The 24156-nt window shown below is 46.3% G+C and overlaps 1 protein-coding gene across 1 annotated transcript in view; it reads left to right on the top strand.

Moving 5' to 3' along the window:
* MYBBP1A (MYB binding protein 1a) overlaps window positions 1-24156 on the top strand; it is a gene marked incomplete at its 5' end in the record, with an annotated part of 60069 nt that overhangs the window by 30505 nt on the left and 5408 nt on the right. The window contains one exon of the mRNA XM_026063635.1: window positions 14390-14503. Within this exon, the coding sequence (XP_025919420.1) occupies window positions 14390-14503 (114 nt within the window). The remainder of the gene's footprint in view (window positions 1-14389; window positions 14504-24156) is intronic.

Raw genomic sequence — 24156 nt, 5'->3', positions numbered from 1 at the left:
CAAGGTCCCGTTGAGGTGAGCAGATCTTCAAAGAGTGAAGTGCAGAGGCAGCGGTGGCTCCTTTATGCAATACAGCGTCATCATGGCTGTTGCCTGCAGGCTTCTTCCTCTTTGCCTCCCTCTGCCCCGCGTGCATCCTTTCTCTAAAGACCCCTCTCCTTGCAGGAGAAGTCATTTGCAGCTGGTAGGCGTACGTTGAACTGACACGCTTTTGCCCTGGCTAGCATCCTGCTTTCATATTCCTGTTTTTGTTCTGTTTAATGAGGTGGGCAAGGAGATCCTGCATTTTGTAAGGTAAAGCTGAACTAGGGGGCCGACTCCTGCAAACTTCTGAGCCGTCTGATCATGAGCCAGCAAAGCCCTGTGACGTGGACTAACTCTAGGCATGTAAATGGTCCCTCTGAAGTCAAAGGGGAAATAGTTGAATGCTTAAGTGCTTTGCTGGGTCAGGGCCAGAGTGCTCTACATTTTAGGACCAAGCTTTTAATTCCTAGACCTTTAGGGTGGTTGTGGATGTGGATTATTGCAGCCCAGCTTTTCACTTCTGAGAGCCTCTGTTGCATTGGGAGAGCTCAAGAAACTGTTTTCCTTTGGAGGATGTTGACAGCATCTATAAATAGTCTCTGATGTCCTTTGGAAAGGTGTCTGATGCCATAGTGAAATGTCACTGTCTGGGATGAATTGCTTTATAAGTTGTTTCTCCTTTTCCTCTCGCTTGTGTGAGATGGTTGAAAATTTAAAAAGAGCTGTTTAAATTTTTCAGCTCCCCCTGACTGCGGTTAAGCAGAGTGCTTGAAATCCCCTGACAGGAGTTTTGACTTATATTTGCATTGCGAACTTTTATATGCCCGTGTGTTGCCTTTCAGATGGACAAGGGACTCGTGTCGTTGCGTCTGCAGCGATCTCTTTGGAGCATCGTGAGTGCTGTTAGCTGCACTGTTTTTCCCTCAGATGGGGGTGTTTGTTGTATGGCTTGGTGCCTTTGAATGGCCCCTGTGGAAGGGTTTTGCAAGAAATGTCTAGCAAATAGACACCTGCGTTGCCCACATAGAAATCCATAACTGCACCAGCCATTAAGTGACTGGCAAAGAGAAAGTGCCCTGTTAATAGTCCCCGTCTTTATTCCCTATTCCACTGTGCTGGGTGCAGCACAAAGAGCAAGAGAAAGGTCCTACTTGCCTCTTTATTCTGCTTCCTTGGATATCAAAAACGTTTATTCTGTTCAGCTGTTTGTGTTGCTGACCATGTAGCAAATCCTAAGTGATGGAGGAAACATACTTCTAGTCTTAGCTGAGAAGGCATTTAGAAAATTAAGGTCACCTACATTTTACTTGGTACTGTAGACAGCTGCCTGGCAAAAGCCATCCAAGGTTGGGATTGAACAGTAGCATTAACAGCCTTGCATCTTGGATGGGTTTGCTGAGTTAGATATAGTCCATATTGGAGTGATTTCCCAAGACTGAGGAACTTCCTAGCTTACCGAATTGCCACCTGACACGTGTGGAGTTGATAGTTTTTAAAAAGAAGTGCATTTGACAGCGAGCCGCCTAGGTGCTTTCTGCCCAGCCTGTCCAACAGCACCCTTTGGTCAACGTGATGAGTAGATATTGGTGTGGAACAAACGGGCAAAGTTTGCTTGGAGGCAAGGTCATGGCCATGTGTTTAATAATAGCTTAACAAAAAACAGGAGGGGGGGAAAAAAGCCTGTGGTTGTGATGAAGTGGTGACTATCGCAGTCATATGGGCTCAAGCTGCATGCTGCAAAATACTTTAAAAACACCAGGACTGAATCCTGTTTTGTTGAAGTTTTGGGTAATGTTTGCTGCTATGGTTACATGGGGCTATTGCAACTTTGGAAATACTAGCAAGCATGTTGGAAGGTTGATTTGTTGGCAGCTGAGAAAGATTAGGGCTTCTGCAGTGTAAAATGAAATGCTGGCCTTGGTAGTGGTCAGTGACAGAGCTGGTCCGATGAGCTCCAGTAGGAGGTGGCAGGGCCTTTTCTGTTGTTTTTTAGGGGGTAGGGTCTGGCTGCTTCTATCTCTGGCTTCTCCTGGCCACTGTTAAGATGCCACCCTGCAAGAGTTAAAGCACAAAAAGGAGTTGAGATTTCTGTGCAGGATTTGTGAGCCAGCCCTGGCAGTGCAGGGACTCAAACCTGTGGCCCTCGTGCCCCAGGGCAATGTGCGGCCTGTCGCGTCACGCGGCTTCTCTCGGCATGTTCTGCAAAATGAAGGGATGCGCTGGCGAGCGTCCGAATCGATGAGGCTACAAAGTTCAACCTAGTACAATTTCTGACTTTTTTATTTTGCTTAGCAGCGCTGTTTATTGCAATGTTCCAAGCTAACAATTTACTGGCGTGCGAGGAGTACTTTTTTTTTTTTTTAATATGGCTTGAAAGGTAAACTTCAATAGTTGACGTTTGAGTGAATGGAATTCTAATTTCTCGTTATCTGCTGATAAATGTTCTTAAAAGATGAAAACTTTTGTCCTTGTGACAGCAAGACTGTGGTCTAGGAAATTGGGGACTGCAGCTAAAAGGCAGACGGTGCATAGGCAACATGGGCTTTTTTTGAATACATACTGCTCTTAAATCTCTTAAATTATTGAATTTGACCTTAGCAAAGTCTCTTTAAATAGACTGTATTATGCAGTAGCTGCCTTCTAAATAGCCTAAGAAAATCCTATTGCATGTCTCTCCTTATTTGGGGAGAATTGGCTTTGTGGTGCAGAGGGGACATCTGGCTTGGAAAGTGCTGGGAGAAGCACCCCTAGTGGGGGAACTGGAGGGGGCATCTTTTGGTTTTGGTCTTACAAATATGTGCAATGAACTTGAGGTGCCGCAGGAGTTTCTTGGGTTTTGATCATGTGCATATGGGAGTAAAATCAAAGCTGACATAAAATCAACATTGACCAAGTAAAAGTTTATGGGTTGCATTTTTTTTCCAGAGGAAAGCCAGGATCAAGAGAAGGGATAGTGCCCCAGATAATGATTTCGTAAGAGGTTTCGTGATATTTGGCATGATTTCTTTGAGCCTTGGCTCCTGGATGTTCTGTGAGAATCTTTGCTTTCGTTTCTGAACAGAAGGACATTTCTAGCTCCGTTGTTCAGACAGAAGAGCTTGTTAAAGCAAAGTGGAAATGCTCCAAAATCAACAGGCCTGTATTAAGAAACCAGATTGTCTTAGACATTTTTCTTTATTGTGACTTTGTTTTAACTTTGGAGAGCAGTGCATTTGGGAGTGTGGAGGGAAATAAACATATTTCCTGTCTTTTTTTTTTTTTTTTACTATATAAATATATATATTTTATATAATATATACATATATATATATATAAATATATATTTTTAATACATAAACGTGGGAAGGGAGAGGCTTGGATGCATTGCATAGGATCTATTGCTTTTTTTTTTTTTTTTCCCCCTCTCATCTCAGTACACCCTGTGATACCAATATTCCCCATTAATATTTCAGTCCTGTTCCTCAGGGCATTACAAAGAGAGCAAGAAAACATCCCTGCTCATGGGCACTAATCTGTGTTCTGCTACCGATTTATCTTGTTTTCTTGTGCAAGCTGCTTAACGATTATGGCATCTTTTTATTTTTCAAGAATTTGGGATAATAAGCTATTGACTTTTTTGAGGGAGGCATTAAGACCGATTGGCCCTTCTGATACGGTAAGTGGTTACCCTGGGGAGAAATGAATCTTTGCGTTCACCAAAGCAGCAGGCCGATATCCAGATTGTTCTGTACGGATTGCCGCATCCTGAGGGTCTGCCGTTGGCCCCTCGTGGAAGAAGAGCATCAGTAAATAATGTCTTCCCCAGTCCTGCATGCTCACTAGCTGTATCTTTATGTTGTGCGTGATGAGATGTTCAAAGCTCGTTTCTAATGCCATCAGCCAGGCCTGGCCCAGGAGTCCCGTGTGTCGTACTGTATGTTCTTTGTTTTGGATGCCTGAGCGTCCTGCAGACCCTTCATCTCGGGCAGAAAAGCTGCCAGTGAAGGCCAGTATTTAATGCGCAGATACCCCCTGAAAAATTGCAGTGTCAAATCTTCTCCCTGTGTGTACTGACTCATCTCTGCTGCCTTTAAAGTCTAATAACATCTTATTTCTGTCACTGGCTTCTGCTAGATCGTGGTGACTGTAGGAGGGAGCTTCGTTTCTTTTCTATCCCAGCGGCCAGCAGAGCGGTGCTGCGGGCGGTAGCCGTACCGGAGGGCAGAGCACACGCGTCCTGCTGCGACCCTCGTCCTGAGCAGGCTCTCGCCGTTGGGCTCCCCTGGTTAGACAGGCAGAAGATGGGGCTCTTCTGACAAGAGCGTCCCCCAGAGCACTGTTTGCAGAGGAACCGAGCATGGAAAAATCCATTCCTCAGCAGCGGTGGAGAGGACACTTTCCAGTGATTGCAGAGTCCCTGGATAACCCATAGTTAATGATGTTTTAGGGCATAAAGAAACTTTTATGTAAGCGAAGGCAGTGTGTCTACCCAGGTCTGCAGGCAAGCTGCTCCAGTCTCTTGACTGCTACTCCTAGATTTTCTGCTGGTTCAGGTACATTTAAAAAAAAATCATCCTGGTGTGACTTTACGGTGAAGGCAATGATGGTTTTTACCAGCAGGGCTAAGGGTGACATAACTGTAGCGTAGATGCAGTTGTATTACGTAAAGGCGGTTCATACCGAGCATAGCTCACTCCTTCTTTTTCAGCCAGATTGAGCAATGGTGGTTTAAGCGCTTCTGCCTTGGAATAGCTATTTTCATGTTGTGGCGGAGGAGGAGGTGCCAGTATAGCTAATGTGACAAAACTTTCTGTATCGTAGACAAGCGCGCCGTAGCAGCAGAATGAGATTAGCAGCCCATCTGATCGACGTGACAGCTGCTATGCAGAGCCGTGGGAGCAGGAGTGCAGCGTGTAGACTTCTGCACTTCTCTTTGCTGCTGCGTAAAGCAGGACATCTGAGCCATGGGTGAGGAAGTGTATGAAAGATGATAACGATTAGAAAGGGAGGGTGGGAGGAAGAGTCAGCAGGAAGGGTAGAAAGATGAAGATCTCTTTGCATTTCTTTCCAGTCACTTTTGCTTCGGTTGCTGTCTTCCCAGGAGCTTTTGCTCTTTTCCAGCAAGTAGGTTAGCGAAATTTCAAACCCAGAAGCAGAGCTACCAAAGCAGGGATCAGGATCTGAGAACTGGAAGCACCAGTGTTGTGCGCGTGGTTTTCTCCTACTTGCAGGCGTTTTAGCCAGAGATTTCCAGCATCTCTGAGACATTGGTGCTGAGCCTCTCTCATGCGGGTGAGACGTCCAGCTGCCCGGCTACCTCTAGGGACTTAACACTGCACCGAGCAGGTGACTGGCAGGTGATTGCTTTTCCATTTTCTGTTTCTCCTTGAGTCCAGTGTTGCTGTGACTGGAAAGTTGGCCGGCACTGGGAATCGCTGGGGCTGTACGTTCCAGCTGCTTATAAGGACACACAAACCCTTGTGTTTGCAAACTGCTGTTCAGCTTTTCTGGAGACTAGCTAGAGAGAGGCATGGTGGCTATCAGAGGTTTAGACATAAAATAATTGACTTAAAAAGAATGAAATCGAAACCAAACTCTGTGATAATTTTTTGCACTCAAGGAAGGCCTAAACAGATAACCTGCATCTAGTATAGGAGCAAAATGTGTCTTGTGTGTCAGAATTATTTTAAAAGTGGTAATAAAAAGTGGCAAGCTGTTGTGAGTTATTTAAAGGATCCCGTATGGAAAGCATCCTGCCATATCTGTGGAAATCTGCATTATTACTCGGAAGAAGGGACAGGTACAATCTACTTTGAATGAAACTGGGCTGCAGAACAGAATGACTTATTCAAAAACCCTGAAAATTGCAAGAGCTTGATGAGCTAGGAGGTTTGGTGGGAGTACACTGAGCAAGATTGCCTTACTCATCGAGGGTTGTAAAATGTGATTTAGGTTTCACTTAAATGCTTTACATATCGTAATTAACCAGCCATGCAAAATTTTTCTCATCCGCTTGTCGCAGGAACTTAATTTAAGCTGTAAAATACCGTTTGTTCTGATGGCTTCTTGGCCAGGAGAATTCAGCTCTCGGGTGTGCGACTCTCCAGTTGGGCGGGTTTTTGGCGAGGCCGTGCTGAGCGCTCCTGGGCGGCCGTTGTGGGACGCGGGCCGCTCCGGCTGTGCTTTGATGGGGGCAGATTTCGATGGGTGCTGCAGCAGCTGGAGGCTCTAGGGCAGAGACTTGCTCCTTCCCGGCCCGCGAAGTCCGGAGGCGAGAGACCCCACTCCATTGCCTGGGTGCGTTTTGCTTCAGCAGTGCTAAGGAAGTTAAAAATTAATGTTTGTTCTCAAAAATAGTCATGTTAAGCCACAGTCAGGACTTTGTGTTACCCTCCCGTCCCCTTGAATGGAAGCACGGGTGAAGCACGTCTGCGTGCGCCGTGCGGGGACTGCTGCAGCCGCAGCTGGTGCCCTGGGGGGAGCCGGTCTGGCAAATGTTTCCTAGTTGCCTGTGGGTTTCACTTTTTACTCCTAAAGCCTTCAAATAAGATTTTTTTGTGTTTTAAGTGAATAGTTGCCACTTGATGCTATTTCAGTGATGATACTACCGAGGGATTTTGAAGGATCGTTTTTGGCATGTACTTAATTTAGGAAAGGGTCCTTTTTTTCCCTCCTCTCCTTTCGGCTCCCTGGAGAATTTGCAGTCTGCTCCCGTCGAGGTCAGCGGGCTGTGTGAAACTCGGGCTTTAAAGTTCATCACGAGTTTAAGCGCTCCGTTAAATACTGTCCCAGCAGTTCTAGCAAAGTTGGCCGTCTTGCCCGCAGAGTTGGAGAGCTCAGTGGGTTATCTCCATCTTTTATAATTCTGGTTATAATGTGTCAAGGTACGTTAGGAAAGTTGCATGTATGCAGAACATATACTGAATTGCTGTCGCTTCTGCATTGCGTGCTGTGAATTCGCTCTACGGCACAGAGCGCGCCCCTGTCGTCGGCCTGTTTTCCTTTCACTCTCATGATTTGCCCTTTTCACTAAGCTCCCGAGCTCCGAGGTTGTTCCTCACTTGGACTCTGCCTGCCAAACGCTCAGCAGACAAACCTGCAGCTTATAGGCACAGAAGCGGTACAATGTCCGCAGCAAAAGGGGTGGAGAAATGAGGAGCAGGTCCTGAAAGTCCAGGCTGCTCTGCAGGAGCCGCTCTCCATCCCGCACCCAGTGCCAGTGTAAAACCAGAGCAGCGGAGCTGTGGGAGCAGAAATGGGGACGGTTTGGCACTTGCTTCATGGCTTTGTGGGCCCTTGGTTTTCTTTTTACAGATGCTTTGACAGTAATTGGGAGGGACTTTTGCCCTGGGGCTCCGGTTGTCCTGCGCGGTGGGAATAAATGGCAGGTTATTCTCTATAATCCAGATGCTTGTTAGCTGGAGCTTGTTCTTTGTTTTGTTTTAACATGTAACCAATTGCAGCTAGCTGGGAAATGTGGCTGTTTCTTAAAATCAAAAGAAAGCGTGTTTAGCATTTCCCACGTTCTTGGCACGTGCTCCTTTACCCCAGCTTTCCGGGTGACGTTTGTCACGAGCGCAGCCCGTGATCCACGGAGGCATGCTGAGGCTGCGAGACCTGGAGGGGCTGGCCGCACCACGTTGTGTTTAGACCAGGAGTTTCAGCGAAGAGCCGAGCGTGAAAGCGCTGCTGCTTCTGTGAGCTGGTAGGTTTTGGAGGTGGGTTCGGAGGAAGAGCACAGTACACGAGCGTTATTTTGGGTTTGCACCAGCATAACTGAGACTCGAATTCGACTCTTTCACTGATTTGCTGTGTGATGTTATGAGAATGGTGTAGGCTCTTGTTTGCTTGCCTGTCCTTGAGGAAGGGTGGAATGAGAAAAGGTCTCCAAACTTTCAAAAGTGAAAACTTTAGTATCCTTGATTATTACTGCCCTTCTTTTCCCCTCTGTTGGGTTCTGCAATGACAAGTGCTAGAGAGGGGTATTTTAAAGCAGAAGACGAGAGATGCGATTTAATAAGAGGTGCATTTTGAAAACCCATGTGTTGAAATGGACTTGGCGGGTGAGAATTTTTAGAAGTGCCATTAGTTTTTGGCATGTCCCTGTGGTTGCAGAGTAACCTTCATGCTGGCAATTGTGTACTGAGGGCTGCTGTTACGGCGTGTACGTTTGCCAGATCAGAGGCGCCAGCGAGTCAGGTTGTGCTGTAGCCTTGCTGCCGTAGCTTGTGCACCAGGACGGAGACATCTCTGCTCTGAAATACCACTGGTCTTTGTGGTGTGATAGCACCCGTACGTTTTTGCCTCCTGGACTTCCAAGAGCAGCAAAATGATCAGCACTAAAGCCGCTGATGCTTCTTCAGTCCATGCTTTGTGTTGAGAAAACTGTGTCCGCAGTGCAAAAAAGACAGGAATAAGGTGGGCAAAATCCAGCTTGGTGTCTTTGGTAAGTTTTTAAACTCTTCACTAGTGCTGTTCTGACGTGTGAGGTCTGACATAGCTCAAATACTGTCCTAGTCCAGACCTAACAAGATTATTCCTGCACTGCATGTGCTTCGGGCAAGCCAGTTAAAGGTATTGCCCCTCCTGCGTAAGACGGATACACCCTGAGGGGCTGGGGAGGTTAACTGGGTGTAGCCCTCAAGCTGCTTTGAGATTATCGGGCAAAACGGCTGCGTGAAAATTCAGACTTTGTGTCTGCAGTGCTGTGATGTGGCCACGTCTTCGGTTTCTTGCTCCTGTGATGGTGACCCTGGGTGACTGCTGATTTTGGTGTCTCCGATGAGAGCGTGTTTGTGGGGTATCTTCTTTTTTCACTTGCTTGCAAAGCCTCTTCCAGCTAGCCTTGCAAAACACTTGGGACCAAAAACAAAGCATTTCTCTTTGCAGCAGAAAGAAGTGTCTTCCTATTAGCAGTGTGCTTTTCTTTGAAAAACAGCCCTGAATTTGGGTCATGCCTTCATCTCTTGAACATTGCAAACATAATCTCTGCATCATTGCAAAGGGTTGTTTGTTTTTGGCTTTTCTCCTTTGCGGCTGCAGCAATCGAAGGACACCTTGGCCTGTTTGCGGGCAGCCGGTTCTCCTGCACGGGGCCTCGGAGAGCTGCCGTTCTGACCTCCATGGCTACACCTGTGGTAGATGTTTGCTTTCAATAAAAAAGCAGTGGCTGAAGTGGTAGGGGTTAATCCGTTGCTTGCCTTTCCAAGTAGCCGGGCTGTACATCTTGTCCTTTGCTGAGAAGGGTAAAGGCACGTTGGATAACCCAGGCACCCCGCCGGATTGCTCCTCTTCCGAGCTTCCAGATACGCTAGGGGAGCACATCTGGGAATTACCCGCACATCTCTGTTACTGCAGGGAGCCCGGTTACTAATTTGGAAAGAAATCTTGACCATTTATACTGAGTGGCATTTTGTGTAATCATTGGAGATAAGAAAAAATAAACAAAGCTGGCGGGGAAAACACGGGGTCGGCCCTACGGCTGCTTCGTGTTTCTCATCTCCCACGCAGACTGATAATGAGCGTTTCTGCCTCGTTTAGTCATATGGTTGATAGATCTGTGTGGGAGTAAATGTGTGTAACTGCTATCCTTGTTTGAGTAGACTTTGCTTTTATTTATTGTTGTACTGGTTTATAATCCTTTTTTTTAGCAGAAATTAAGGAGAAAAGGCTTTGCTTAGGGAACGGGGTGGCTCTTTGGGCACAAGATGGGCTGCAGCGTTCCCCCCTGCCCTTAAAGAGCAAAGCTGTCAAGTGCTTCTCACTGCTTGTAGCTGTTTTCAAACATTTTCATTTCAGAGGTTGTGCATATGGGGGTCTGTCTTTTCTGAACCCGACCAGGGTTTGGTAGTTGGGAACTCTTGGGTCTTCTGCTATTTCTGACGGTGTGTAAAGCGTGGAGGACACTTGCCTCTCAGAGGGCTGTCGGGAACTCGGCAAGCTCAATTTGGCGCTCAGCAAATGCAGGGAATCCTCTATGGTATCACTGGGAACAGTGTTGTTCTGGCAGCTTCCCAAAGTGCCAACTGCTCGTAGGATGTTCCAAAAAATTAGTGGTGCTGAGGAGGGGAGGGAGGCAGCGGGGCAGAGCTGGGGCGTTGTTGGGCTCCAGGTTTGTGCTGGATCTTCTGGGAGCACTTTTCCAAACTTCAAATCGCTGCCGGTCTGCGAGGTGATGGCAAAACACGTGCAGCTGCTCCATGTATCATGTATGAAAGGCACACCATGAACATGTTAAGGGTAGATGATGGTCTGTGAGAAATTTTGGGGGTTAATAGTATTTTGATGCAAAAGCTCTGTACTAGCTGGGATGGCCTGTCTCCTCCTAAGGTGCTGCGTGTGGTCTCGCTCTTCACAGGTCTTGGTCAGGAGGTGGGAATTGCCGGTTTGTGCAAGGTCGGTGCCTCCTCTAGTTAGCACGTGGACGGCTCCTGGCTGCTTCTGAGGATCCTGTAAGAAAGTAGACAGGAGACGGGCATGTGACAGGTACATTGGGAATGTTTCTTTTTACTGCTGCTCAGCAAGAGGAGGGCTTGCATCTTGGAGTGTGAGCTTATGAAAATACTGCTTAGTTTGTTTGGTTTTAAGTGTGTGTAAATGAAAACATTTTGCGAACGCATCATGCATTTTCTTGCAGCACGCAAGTACCGAAACCTGTTTCACAGAATAGAAAACCGTCACAGGAGCACCACCAAATGACGGTAGCCTGTGTTTTCAGAAGTGACTAGCAATGGAAAGAGCCTCATTCTGGGAGAAAGGCAGCTTGAGAAATCCTCTAAACGGCCTCATTTTTAGGAAATGCTGAGTGTCGGGGCTCCCAAAAATCAGGCTGCTGTGACGTGTCAAGATGGGCAAGCGAGATGGCTCGTCATCTCGGGGAGCTCTGGCTGACCCTCCAAAGCAGGTGCTGGGTGGGAAATGAACCCTCGCTTCCAAACACATAGGTGTTCACACCTCCAGTGTGTCCACTTTCAGCTGCGTTATGTCCATTTATTTGAGAAGATAAAATGAGGAGAATGAACTGCAGAGAGAGCGCTATTTCTCTGTGACCTAAAGGAAATGGTTTGTAGAGATTTGAGTCACTTAGGGTCTCGTCTTATTTTCTTGCACAGGGCTCACATTCCTGGCTCCTGTTATATTAGGTGATAAAGAATATGTTGCCTGGAGAAGCTCCTGGAGGTCATGAAAGCGATTCCTCTCCGAGTATCTAAAATCTTCCTTGTGAAACCTGCCAGGGACCGCCGCTCTGCGGGGAGCTCATGCCCTTCCAGCCGGTGGCGCGACGTTGCTCAGGAGGGGGCATGAGCTTGTGGCTGCAGGTCCGTTGCTGAGGACCGCTAATTCCCAAGCTCACGCGGCAGCTTTGTGGTCCTTGTTGCTAGATGGTTTTCTCCGAGTATTTTTACTTGTTAAGCAAGCTACTGATGACATCCAGGATCCTTTCTCGCATGCCGGCAAGTGCTGTGAGCAAGGCGTGACCGTTGTGCCCCTCTCTAAAGAAGAACGTTGCCTCTCCTATTTTGGTTTGAACTTGTTGGGCCGGGATGGCATCTGTGGGAGAAGCGGGAAGTGTTGTTTCTTGTGGTTATATCGTTGGACTGGGACTGAAGAGCAGGGTTTTAGTTTTGATTTAGTTTCTGCCCCTGATTTTTCTGGCTGACTCATTTCAGTTCTTCTCCCTGTGGTTTAATTTTCTCCTTTTTCAAAAGGAGTTAACTATACAGTTTGCTCTGGAAAAATAGACTGTATGAGAGCTACGTGTTAATTGTTAGCACCAGTAGCAGAAGAGTCACCTAGTGTGTGATAAATATGATAACCTTCCACTACAACGCACCATGAGTACTGGGCACTAAATTGTAATTGTAATTATTAGTGTCACGTTTACTCGCTGGCTGGGCTGTTCTTAAGGTAAATTTGATTCCAACGAACAAACAAATTTTATTTTATTTTTATTCTTGCAAATGAGAAGAGGGATTCACGCTTGATACTAAATTATCATCGAGTAAAAAAACAATCAGGAAACCCAGGAGTGCTTTGATTACATCAATAGCAACGTTTTAATTACATGAAACAAAACTATCTTCTCTTTGCTTGAGTCTAATATGAGCTGGAAGCACGAAAGCCATATGAGTGTGACAAAATTACTAAAAAGTGATAGTGACAGCCAGGATTCTCGGAGACTGGGGATTTTGACTTCCTGATTTATTACACACGGAAGGATTTTTTTTTTCTTTCTTTCTTTTAAGTAATTTTCATGCTTGATGCTTACTGAGGCCTAAGTCCTTTTTAGGGTCTCTTCTGCCAGTCCAGCATTTGAGTCTCAGGTGAGTCTCAGCCCCTTGTTCCTTTGAATGGCTTTGAGTTCTTTTCATCTCCGCTTTTCTCGCTGACCTGCAGTGCTCCCACCCACTGCTGCCTGGTGTGATTCCTGGACAGGCCCTTGTTGCTGTTGCCTCCAGCCCTCTGTGAGCATCTTGAGTAAATCTGGTGTCCTGAGATACCTTCAGGGTTGCTTAAAAGGACCCTTCTCTTCGCTTTGCACCCATACGCAGTGTGAATGTCTTTTGTAATTGCCAAAGAAGAGATGGTGCCTGGAGGTTTATGACCCTGCCTGAGCCTTTCCGGATGAATTCTGGCCTTTCACTTGCTCCGAGGGTCACGCTCTCTTTGTAGTTGCGCTGGGGTGACTCTCCACTACATTTGGTACACGCATGCAGCCACACCATAATTTCTTCTGCAAGACACGACCTCCCCATAATTAGGAGAAGTAGGTAAGCTTGCCTGCCTGGAACGTGGCATTAGGGCTCTCTCTCTCATTAAATCAGCATACATCTTTTGACATATTGTTGGTTTTTTTACCCGTTTTCAAGCAATGAGCAGAATTACTGTTTGTGAATGAAGGCTTGTTCTGTATGCATAATTCTCTTCCTGGGCTATACTGGTGTAGACTGGAAGCAAGTTTACACAGGTCCGTGATATTACACCATTATAACTCCACTATGGTGGAGGACTCATGTGCAATGTCCTGTCCCTCCAGCAATGGCCAGCAGCAGATGCTTCATTACGAAAAGGCTGCATTTGGTGCCTGTGGGATACCTGGGCTTTGAGAAATTCCTGACCCTCAGTCACAGTAGTCAAGAGTGTGTGTTGGATGGGGAACATGGCCCTTCTTGAGCTTTTGATGTGTTGTACCTGATTGCCTGTAACTTTGGATACTCTTACTGCTCTTGGGAAATCCAGGGATTTCTTCACTTGCCTCCTCTTTAAATTCTTCAATAAGTAGTTTTAAGCCTCCTAATATAGGTTTTCTAGGTTGCTTCCCTTGGACCCCGGGGGTATGTGGAGCCCAGGTTGGGTATTGTCGTGCTGATTTTTTTCCTTGAGGCCTCTTAGGCTTTTGATCTCAGTGGTATCTTCAGTAAAGAGTTTGACAAACTGCTCGGTTGTTGTCTCTAGCGTAGGTTCAGTTGCAGTGTGTGGTTAGAGGGGGGCAGCCCTTGCTTTCTTTGGGCGAGATTAATTCTTGATATAATTCCCAATGATTTTTGGTATTTGTACCTGTATTCAATTTAGGCCTGTGTGATGGCAGCTGGCAGCAGCAATTTGTCTTTGTATGTGGGTAGAATTTGCTTGCTGACTCCATGCTGTTAAGAAAATGTCCCCTTTAAATCTGCTAAACTGTTTGCACTAATCCTTATTAGAGTTTTCTCATGCGTTTCTATCGCTTGCTTTTGTGCATGTTGCTTTTTTCTTGTACCTAAGAAAGCCTTAAAATAGGAAATCTGGGATAGAAAAGGATATGTGAGAAGATTGCAGATTACTGCTGGTTTTCCAGTGGCTACTCTTCTCATTGCTGTGCTAAGGTATAGATTTAGTGAAGGAGTTTGACTCCAGGGCAAGGCTGAGTGCTGCTCTGAGCAGCAGTTTCCATCTAGGTTTCCTTTGAAATGAAGCATTTGCTACCCTGCCAGCCTTTATTTTTGTTTATTTGTGCCTACTGCATTCGTGGGGGCGCAGTAAAGGGTGGAGTCACACAAAGGGCTGCCTGAAGACTTTGGAGACTGAAGGTGTTGCACTCAAACCAACTGCTAAAACACATTTCAGATACTAACACCTAAATCTAGAAGGAGGACGATCCCTTTCCTCCCCCTTGGCCCTTTTAAATGCGTGCTTTCAACCAAAACCTCCAGTGAGGAGTGAGCCTACCAGGGTCTAGAGAGTGTTTCCTAACACAGTTGCATGCATGTTGGGGAGGATACGTGACATCTGCAACGTGGCATTCTCCAGATATTGCGCTCGGCTGTTTGTCCCGGTGGTGCACGTGCATTGGAGGCACCTTCTCGAGAAAACGCAGGGTTTCACATCTCCTCTCCCCTTTCTCTTCCAGGCCCAGGCATGTTTGCTTCTCCAGAAGGTTTTGCCGCTTCGTGAGCTGAAGCTCTCCGTGACGGAGGAGGAGTGGGAGGAACTGATCAGAGAGAGCATCAGCCAAGTGACGGAGGTAACAGGCTTCAACATGTTAAATGTGTGGATAGCACCTAATGGATGCAGGCACGCTCTGCTTAACTGACGTTAATGGAGTTGTGCCTGCCTGCACCAGGTCTGAGTAGGGACTCCAGGGTCTCCCACCAGGAATAAAGCATTCTTGTAACACTGCTGCTCAGATATATTTATACAGAGTGTCAGAAATGTGCTTGGTACAGCTCAGCAGCACCTGCATATGGATCCAAGAGACAGAGCCTGAGTTTTAGGGAATATACAGAGTGCAAAAAATGTCCCTGACACCGCTCAGCAGCGCCTGCATATGGATCCAAGAGACAGAGCCTGAGTTTTAGGGAATATACTCATACAGGCCAATTGTAGGTGGCTTTCAAAAACAAGTTTTGAATTGGAAGCTATCATGAATATTGACTTAACTTCACAAAGTATTATGGAAGTTCTATATTTGGGTAAACTTCTTGGCCAAAGAGAGCTGAGGTCTGGATCCCTGGACTTCAGCTTCCTGGTACGTTGCAGGCCTTCTGAACCAGGCTCTCTTGCTAATACTGTTTAGCAGGGAAACCTTAAAATACATTGGCAAATAATTTGTGCAGAAGAAACAGTGATGCAAAGACTGCAGGGCTTCTGATGCAGCTGCAAGTGCAAATTGTACCTGAAGACAGCTTGTGGGTGCAGCTGTTTTTTTTAGGAGCTGATCTGTGGGACAGGAGTCTGAAGGAGCAAATGCCATCCAATTATACTTGTGTGGATTGACATGGGGGGAACCAAACAGCCAAATTAATGTTATGATGTGGTGACACATCATACCTTCAAACTTGATGACATGGGAGTTTCCAGTCTTGGTTTTCCTACGTAACTGTAGTATTGCCCTTTCTAAATGCAGCTTTTCTTCTTTACTTATTTTTTTAAATGCTGGTTACATGGCAATTTAGGCCATTCTATAATTTGCTATATTGGAACAGAACGATTAGCTCTATTTTCCTTTGTTTAGGAGGAACAAAATCTAGGCAAATTTAATTCAAGAAATTCAGAGGTAGTGTTTATAATTCTTGAGGAAGCAGGTAATCCTAGGTTTCATTAAATAGGTTTTATTTAATGATTGCATCAGAAGCCCAATAGGTGGAGTCAGGTATGATTTTATTTTCCAGCTACATAAAACATACCACTCCTCCCAACCCTGTCATCTCCATGTTTCTCTCCAGCAGCTGAATACCTGTAGGAGTCGGAGTGATTCACTGGGAAACCACAGACATTTACAATGCCTTTATGTTGTCCTTGTCAGAGAAAGTTTAGCATCTTGCAACCCATCCAGTATTTTAATGAGCTTTGCTACCAAAGCTTCCACTGTGCTTCTCATTTCTGTGGTTTCTGTGTTTCAAGAAAAATTCCTGGGAAATAGTGTCAGTTTATTTGGGCTGTCCAAGGTACCCTGCCAGCAGCAGGCCCTCGAATACTATTAACTGGCAGTGGCATTTGGGTGCTAGTTCTCTTTTTTTGGTTGCTCTGAAAAAGCCCTGACATAGTGTTTTTTAGAGTGCTCTGTAGGTGGAGATATATATGTGTGTGTGTGTATATATATATAGATAGATATAGATATAGATATCTGCATTTGCAGAATTGGAAGTTTCTCTTGTAGTTCAGTCTCGGTCCTGTTCAGCTGAGACCTGTTTCTGTGTGCCATTCCAGATCAGCCATAATTTCGGAGACAAGTGCATATGTAGGTGGATGTTGGCATGTGTGTGCTTACCCACAAGGACCTGGACTGAGAGCAGCAGTTTGTTATGCTGTGGAAAATGTTAAATGATGAAGTTTTGGTGTCCCACTTGTAGCTGAGAGCTCTGTATTTACTGTCATTGGCCATTCCTGCCCCATGCTTCAAAAATAGCTGTTACAAGAGGAAAAAATAATAATGCAGAATTTTGTACCCTCTTTTGACCCAGGGAAGTCTGAAAAAACCTGGAAAGTCCAAGTCTTTATCTGACCGTACTGATGTGCATTTGTAGTTTAAGCAGTGGTGGTGTTCTCAAGGAAGCTGTCACCTGAAGGCTTAGCTTCACTCTCTCTGTCCTTGGTCAGGTTTGCAGCTATGGAGCCGGTGGCTTTTCAAGTGCAAGTGTAAGGCTGTGAGAGAGGATGGGATGCTCTCTCCTGATACCTGTTTTCTCATCCTGTCTTGCCTCAGCAATTGATTTACGTACCTGCAGATTTCTTGGTGATGAGCAGGGAGCCTGGGATGGTTTTAGGCTGTGATATGTGCTGGAGTTGGGGAAAAAAGTATTCTGAGAAAACTGCAGTCTTGGATATCACTGAATTATTACTGTAAAATTAAGAGGCAGAAGAGAGATAATCAGTGACTAGGAGCTTTAAACGAAGAGACAGCTTCCTCAAATAGCAGCTCTGGATGCTGCTGCGGGGCAATGGCTCTTGTGCTTTCATAAGCTTACTTGACCTTACTTGTTCCCAAGATGTTTAAGCATGCTTATAAAACATATATCACAGTCATGAGGGATTCATGCTTGCCATCTCCCTGCTTTTGGCAGGGTAAGTCTTGGTATCCTAGCAGGTACTTCAGAGTGGATTTGTTCTTGTAAGAGCCCTGCTGCGCTTGGTGCTTTTGGCTTGTTCTTCTGGGTCATCGGGACAGAAAGACACGTCCATGGGCCCTGTGGCTGCCCTGTGATCTGTTTTTACCAGGCAGCAGGCAAAGGTGAGGAAGTAGAGAGATAACTCTGGCACTATTTTGACCTCCCAGATCCTAAACAGGTTACTTAACAAACAGCAGAGCCTTGCTGCAGCTGTTCAAGTTTGTTCTAATGTTGGAAGTCTGGACAACTTGGTCGTGTTTATGGCATAAACAAGTAGCATTGCTTCATGTTGTAAATGGCAGAGCTCGCCTGAGACACGAGAGCATCTGGCAGAAACTCCTTCCTCTTGCGCGAAGTGCTTTGTTCTTTTATCGGTAGGTCTCAAAGTGCTTTACAAAGGAAATTCCAACCAGTGACTTGTTGATGTAATGAAGAAAGTATTTTGCAGAAGCCCAAGAGCTAATGTGTTTAGTTTACTACAGTTGTTCTCCCTGTTTTTACAGATGACACACTTGGCTGGGAGCTGAAGCAAGAATCAGACTCTGGTCTCCTGATTCATCCCAGAGACCCTCTTTCTGATAGGACACTCTGAACGTTTCCTAACTTGGCTTCAAAACAGCCCAGTGTGTTGGAGAGTGATCTCCATCCCTGTGTTATCTCTGGAAGATGCTGGTTACTGTGGGTTCAAATGAACTGCCTGGAGTCATGCAATGAGGCTAGTGGCAGAACCTGGGAGATACAAATTCCCCATCTCACACAGTCCATCACAAAATTTTGGCTAGTGTCTTCATAGGGCTGCTGCTAGGGCTCATACACAATGTTTTGGTGACCTTATCAAGCTACTCTGAATTTGGTCTTTCAACTCAGCAGAGCTAAATGCTCTTTCTTCTTTCCCAGTTTTTCTTGCGGGCATGTTTTGTTTTTTTTTTGTCCCCCTTGTTAGGTATGCTCCTGGTATCTTATATTTTTGCTCTCTTGGCTTTAGAATGATCCTGAAGGCATGCCAGATTTTTAGTAACTCATTGACAGATTTGGGGCAGGAAGCTCCAGGTTTTTACATAGTTTTTATGGCATCCCTTTCCCAGGGACTGGCTTGCCCTCCTGGACCAATGTACTTGTGTAACTCCTCTGACTTAGGCTGAAACTCGCAGTTATGATGTGAAAGTCAGGGAGAAGTGAAAAAGGATTTTGAGGAATATTCCAGAAAAAGTGTATTTTCATGACTGAGCGACTTAAAAACAAATCAGAAAAAGTGCTGGTAAAGCTCCTTTCCATGGCGTGTAAAGAACAGTTCCCTGACGGTTTCCTTTGTCTGTCCTCTGCAATAAGTACATAATAGGAAAGGCCCAACTTTATTTTATTTTTCCTTCCCCTTTTTGTCGGTGTTGTATCCTGCATGAGGGAGGGGGAGAGCAGATGGTGCTTGAGTTGACTGCTTTAAAACCAAAATGGGATCGACCCATCCCGGAATATAAAAATGCTCCCAAAATCTGATCTCTGACCAAGCCTCTAGTGCGAGACCAAAGTGTTTCCAGTCACCAGTATTGGAGATGTTCAGATAAATATGCACGTAATCCTAATGAGGCGTATGTGGTGCCTCCTTCCCCTTAGGTGGGTATTTAGACTTGGACTAGGTGGGAAACCATTTTTATGTAGAAAGGCGTAAATGTAGATGGGCGTGGGATTACATAATGTCACGTGATCTGTATACAGGGTGATGTAGGTAACCCAAGGCCTCTTTTTCAAGACTTACGTAGTCCGAAAGTTACAGTATGCTCTCTGAAGACTTACTGTGTGGCGTTAGAGGGTTTTGTTGAGCTTGTGGTGGTCAGCAAGAGGTTTAGACTAACTAGATGGAGCCACTCAGCCTATGGGGAGGGTCATACTGTGTAGCCTTCCAGGGCAGGCATGCCCTTCTTTTCTGAAGGACATCACATTTGACTATCGGTATATTAATTTGTATGGAGATAAATTATTAACAGTGACTTCATCAAATCTCTAAAAAAGCCATTCCTCTCTCTTTTTTTTTTTTTTCCTCCTTGAAGATTGCCTGAACTGTTATCTGTCCATCCTTATAAATTCTTAATTCATTGCCCTTTCTCAGCCTCTTAGCTTGTAAAATGAGGCCAGTAGTGATTTAGCTGATATCTTTGACATGCTTTCAGAGTACTGGATGTCTCTGTGGAGACTTCATTCCCCCCTGTTCCCTCAGCTGTCCTGTATGGTTTTTCCCCTCTGCATTTTCTTATGGTCTATGGAAAAAAATTATCAGATCTTTAAACTTGGGAAAGCACTGACATTTTCTGTGAGAACGGCTTCTCGATTTTGGACTCCCCCCTCTAATAACAGCCAAAATAAACATTGCAAAAAAATACCCTTTTGTTATACCCTTCAGCATACGGGTCTGCTTAGTCCCTTACCCTCTCTTTCTCCCTCATGGCCGGGGACAAAGCAGAAGCTTAGTGGTTTCCTTCCCAGTTGAGCATTTCGATGACCTGTTTCTGCTGCTTCTTGGTTTTTCCAGGCTAAGAAACCCTGTGGCTGGGTTTCACTCTGATGCCCAGTCCAGTGTCTCTCGCCTCCTCCCCACAGCAAGGTGCATGCACGATGCAGAACCTTTTTTTCACCCCCCGCTTCAGGACGAACGTGGGCTGCTGGCTAGTGAAGAGCCCTCTCTCTGCAGTTTCTGCAGAGATGCAGGGAAATGAGATTTGAGCATTTGGACTTTCAGTCTGTAGAACATTCAGTGAGGGAGAACAGAGCGGGGAGGGATTTTCCGTGGCTTTATTCCTCCTTTGAGCTCTTGGCAGCAGCTGCTGCTTGGGCGGATGGTGTGAGAACGTCTCCCTGCAGACACGTGCTTGCGCGCCCCGTGCGCGTGGAGTTGGTAAGTGGACCCGCCTCTGTAGCTAGATGGAGCCCGGTAGGAAATGTGGTACTCTTCCCTCCTCCCCTCTTTGTCTTCCATTATTTGGCCCTAAATTCAAGCCTGGCTTCTGTTGTATAGCGAATATCGTCTTGAAAGGAACTGGTTGGAGGTGGCTTGTTTGGGTTTTAAGAAGCTCAGAGCTGGTTCCTGGCTCTGTCACAGCCTGCATGACTCAGGCATGTTCCTTAGCCTCTCTGAGCCTCTCTACAGTGGAGGGAATAACGCTGGCTTACCTCTCAGGAGCAGCGTGGGAATAATTACAGGTGAAACGAAGGTGCTTACGTAGGATAATAACAGGAGCCATAAGCATACGGAATCCTAAAATACTTCGTTTGGTTGCCAGTTTGTTATTAGTCTCTAAATAGGAGAGGAAGGCTGTGCCCCTCCCAAGCCTCTCGGCTTGCCTGGATGTTGGCATGGGAGATCCTGTGCGTTGGCGCGTGGAAGGGGCAGGCGCTCCCAGGGCCCCAAAACCGCTTGCTGGGGCCCCTCCGAGTGTGAATCCCCCGTAGGGAGCTGAGCTGCAACCGCAGCAAAGTGCCAGGTTGTGTCTTGGCTCTGGCACTCTGCACGGAGCTAGGGCAAAGCTTTAGTGTCCACTGCCAGCGCGTGAAACCGGTCAGCATCTCGAGCTCGGACCTCTCGAGCCGTATCTCAGCGTGACCGCGGACATTCAGTGGGGTGGAAATCTCGCCGAGCTGCTGGCTGCTGGAGACGAGAGTTTTCCTACGCAACCTCGGGCTGTGCCAGGGGGTGTAAGGCTGTGCGGGGTGGGTGGAGGTCTATGTTTTGCAGAAGCACTTGGAACGGTGTTCAGCCATGAATCTGCACATTTATCTGTCAGCATCAGATCTGCTGTGTGGGAGGAGGGGGGAAGGATGGAGATAGCACGGCGCGTGGAAAGAATGCAGGTTGGCCGGGGCTCTCCGCTCACGGAGCAGTGACGGATCTGTCCGGCTGATCCCCCGGCGGGGAAGGGCTGGTCGGTTTGAACAATGGAGTAGGCTGAAGGACGTGTTGGGAATGCATAATTATTAACTGGTGTTCAAACGCTTGGCTAGGAAATGTGCTCCTGTCTCTTGGTAGCAGTGTGCTCCTCTGGACTCCGAGATACTGCTGCGCGTCTCAGCCATCTGGCTAAGCGTGTGCCCCGCTCTGGTACCCGGGACAGGAGAAGAGGTGCCGGCAGAGGGGATGTGGAGACTTCCAGAAACGCTGCTTGGCTCCCTGTAACATCTTGTCACTGTCATGCCTGCAGGGAAAGCTGGCTAGTGGCCGAGATGCTGGCTTTGCCTCTAGGTGTACGTGCCCCACCTTCTGCCCTACTGGAGATTTCTCTAGAGTCTTGGACTTGGTCCTTCTCCTACCTGGGAATCTGAGGCATGGCATTATGCGGTTAACACCCTGTTTTAGCTATAAGCTCTCTGCCCTGCTTGTATGACTGTGTTACTGTGGGTATCTGAGCACCTCATGGTCTCCAACAAATATTTCATATGGACATTGTGAAGATGAAGGTATGCTGTGAAATGCAACAAGAGATGGAGGAGTGAAGGTTAGATGCTGTAGTAGTTGGCTGCCCTGTGTATTTGACACAGGAATTAGGAACACAAGAAGAAATACTGATTGATAAGATGCTGGGGGTGTGCTGTTCTTCATGTAGAAATCCTAGAAGCAGAGGACATCCGATTCAGGAGCGCCATCCCCCAGAAACAGCCAGAGGCCTTGGAGGCAGCATGCATCTGGCCTAATAAGCCAAAACCATCTCTGCCAGCCGAATCCACCTGGGGCGAGGCAGGAACTGTGTTGCTGGTTATTGGCTTGGGATGAGATGGGAGTTACAGCTGCGAAAACTGCCTTTATATTTTTTCCTTTTGGAAAATGACCTGCCCAGATACGCTGATAGCTCAGATGTACAGGAATGTGTTTGCAGGTATCGCTGAGATGCGACTTGGTGTTAAGTGGGACTGGCTGTTCCTGAAGCAGCAGAGTAGCAACCGCAGAAAATGGCAGAAAAATAATATAATCAGCAAGCGGTGCAAGCATGGCTGTTGAATATATGCCACGTGCTCTCCACTTCTGGTGGGAAGCGATTAGGTTATTTGACTCCTAACTCGGTCGTGTTTTTAAAGGGCAGGGGAAAGAAGGGCTTGATACCTTTGCAAACAGCACATGGCAGAGCATCATAGAACAGGTGGTTAGACAAGTTTTTCTGGGTTTTCACTTAACTTTCCACCACTGACTGGTAGCATAGCTGGAAGGAAAACCACTGCTTGGTGCCTCAGTTTTGCTATGTAAAATGGAGGTTCTTGCCAACCTTGTGCAAGTCTTCTGCAATCTCATCAGTGTTTGAGGCTCGCTTAGGATGCTGCAGATCACTGAAATACTATTTTTCTTTCTGAGGCATGTTTGCCATGTGTTGCAGTTCACCATCTGTTACATAATAGCTTTTGCTTTATTTTTATGATTGTATTCTTTACGTTCTCCAAATGAAATTGCAGTAGGCCTGTAAAATGATTGACCTGCACAATTAGGGTGGCAATGCTAATTGCGTCTCTCAGATAGCTGAGTTACAGTGCAGACCAAAGCAATCAGCTTTGCAAACCCGCAGCGTACAGAGACTAGTCGATACTGTATGCAGCAAGAATTTATGACAAATACTTGGGAAAGCTGCTCCTGAGGTTTGGACCCAGTCCCCATTTAAGAGACTTGGGATTTCTTTCCTAAGGAACAGTCACCCAAGGCAGCTGAAAGTCAGCTTTTTTTTGATGTAACTAGAGTGCAGCCTGTTTGTATTGATGTCGCATGCTCACGCATACCCTGCCGAAGCAAACGCTCCGTTGGGTACACTCCCTGCTATGGGAGGGTGAGAGTGAAGCAACGCGTGGCAGAAGATATCATCTGGCATAAGACGTAATGGGAAGCGCTCTGAGACAGCGGTGATGAGATCAGGCTCATAAGTGACACTGCGCTGAGCAGGAATTGGACTCAAGTTGTTAAGGAGGTTTGACTGCCTCAGTTATACCAGATGCAGAGTTGCAGGAGTTTTTGTGCTCTTTGGAGTAATTTCCATTATGTCCTTTGTAGCAAAGGGGAAAAGCATATATCGAGAGACAGAAGGTAAAACTTTATTTGGATCCAGCTTCCTTAAAGCCAATCCATCCAGCTTCTGGACCAGAGAACATAGTGCATGCTGTAGGAATTAATTATCTGCTGCTGCTTTGCTGCTTCTTTAGCTTCTCCACCCACCCCCACGCGCTTCCTTGTTCCTTCCTGGTCTTTGAGAGCCATTTAAAAATGATCCATTTTAGTATGGAGTTATCTGGTTGCACAGCACCTACGTGGTGCTGGATTGCCTCTGGCTATTTGTGCTTATGCTGATGTTTCCAGGCTCATGCAAAACACCTCCTTTAATTTAGATGTTTCGTTTTCCTGCACTGATGTTGCTGGACCAGTGGTGTCTTCTGTCTACAGCTAGGCAAGCCGCCGTTTTTGTTCTGCAGTTTTGCATGAATTGGCTTGGGTACACCAAACTGGATGCGCATTCTGGTTTCCCAAACGCCAGAGAACTGCTTGTGGACTTTGGGGGAGAAATGCGAGTGTTAATTGCTTCTGAAAGCAACCCCTCAAGTGTTGTTCAGAGCAATAGGACTTTTCTATTGAATTCAGTAGGATTTGCTTCAAACACTAGCAAACATCAGGGTAATTTGAGACATGGGGATGGCAGCAAGAAAAGACACAGTCAGACCTGCATGTTTTAAAAGGGACGCCTCATCTACGAGGAAAAGAAAATGCAATTTATTTTTAACACCTTCTTAATTCTGAAATGTTTGTATATTAAAAAGATCAAATGATAGTTGACTTCCCTGTGGCTGCTCCTCACACCACTGCCCTGCTTCCTCCGGTTTCTGTTCTCGAGAGCTGCCAGCCTGTGCTGACTTTCGCTCGCTGTGAACTTGCATGCAATGTAGCCTGCGAGGGATCGGAACGTAAACAGCATCTCTGAAAGCTACATTAACTACAAATAATGACTGTTAGCCTGTTGTTTGTTAACATTGCAAAGAAAAATTTAATGCAAATCGGTCTTGTTTTCATAATTGATTTGCTGATTATTATTATTATTATTATTTACTGTGGTAAGTG

Source organism: Apteryx rowi, unplaced genomic scaffold (assembly GCF_003343035.1).
Source record: "Apteryx rowi isolate R43461 unplaced genomic scaffold, aptRow1 scaffold_20, whole genome shotgun sequence".
NCBI lineage: Eukaryota > Metazoa > Chordata > Aves > Apterygiformes > Apterygidae > Apteryx > Apteryx rowi.
The sequence above is the reverse complement of the archived record's forward strand: the minus strand, read 5'-3'. Positions and strand labels throughout refer to the sequence as shown.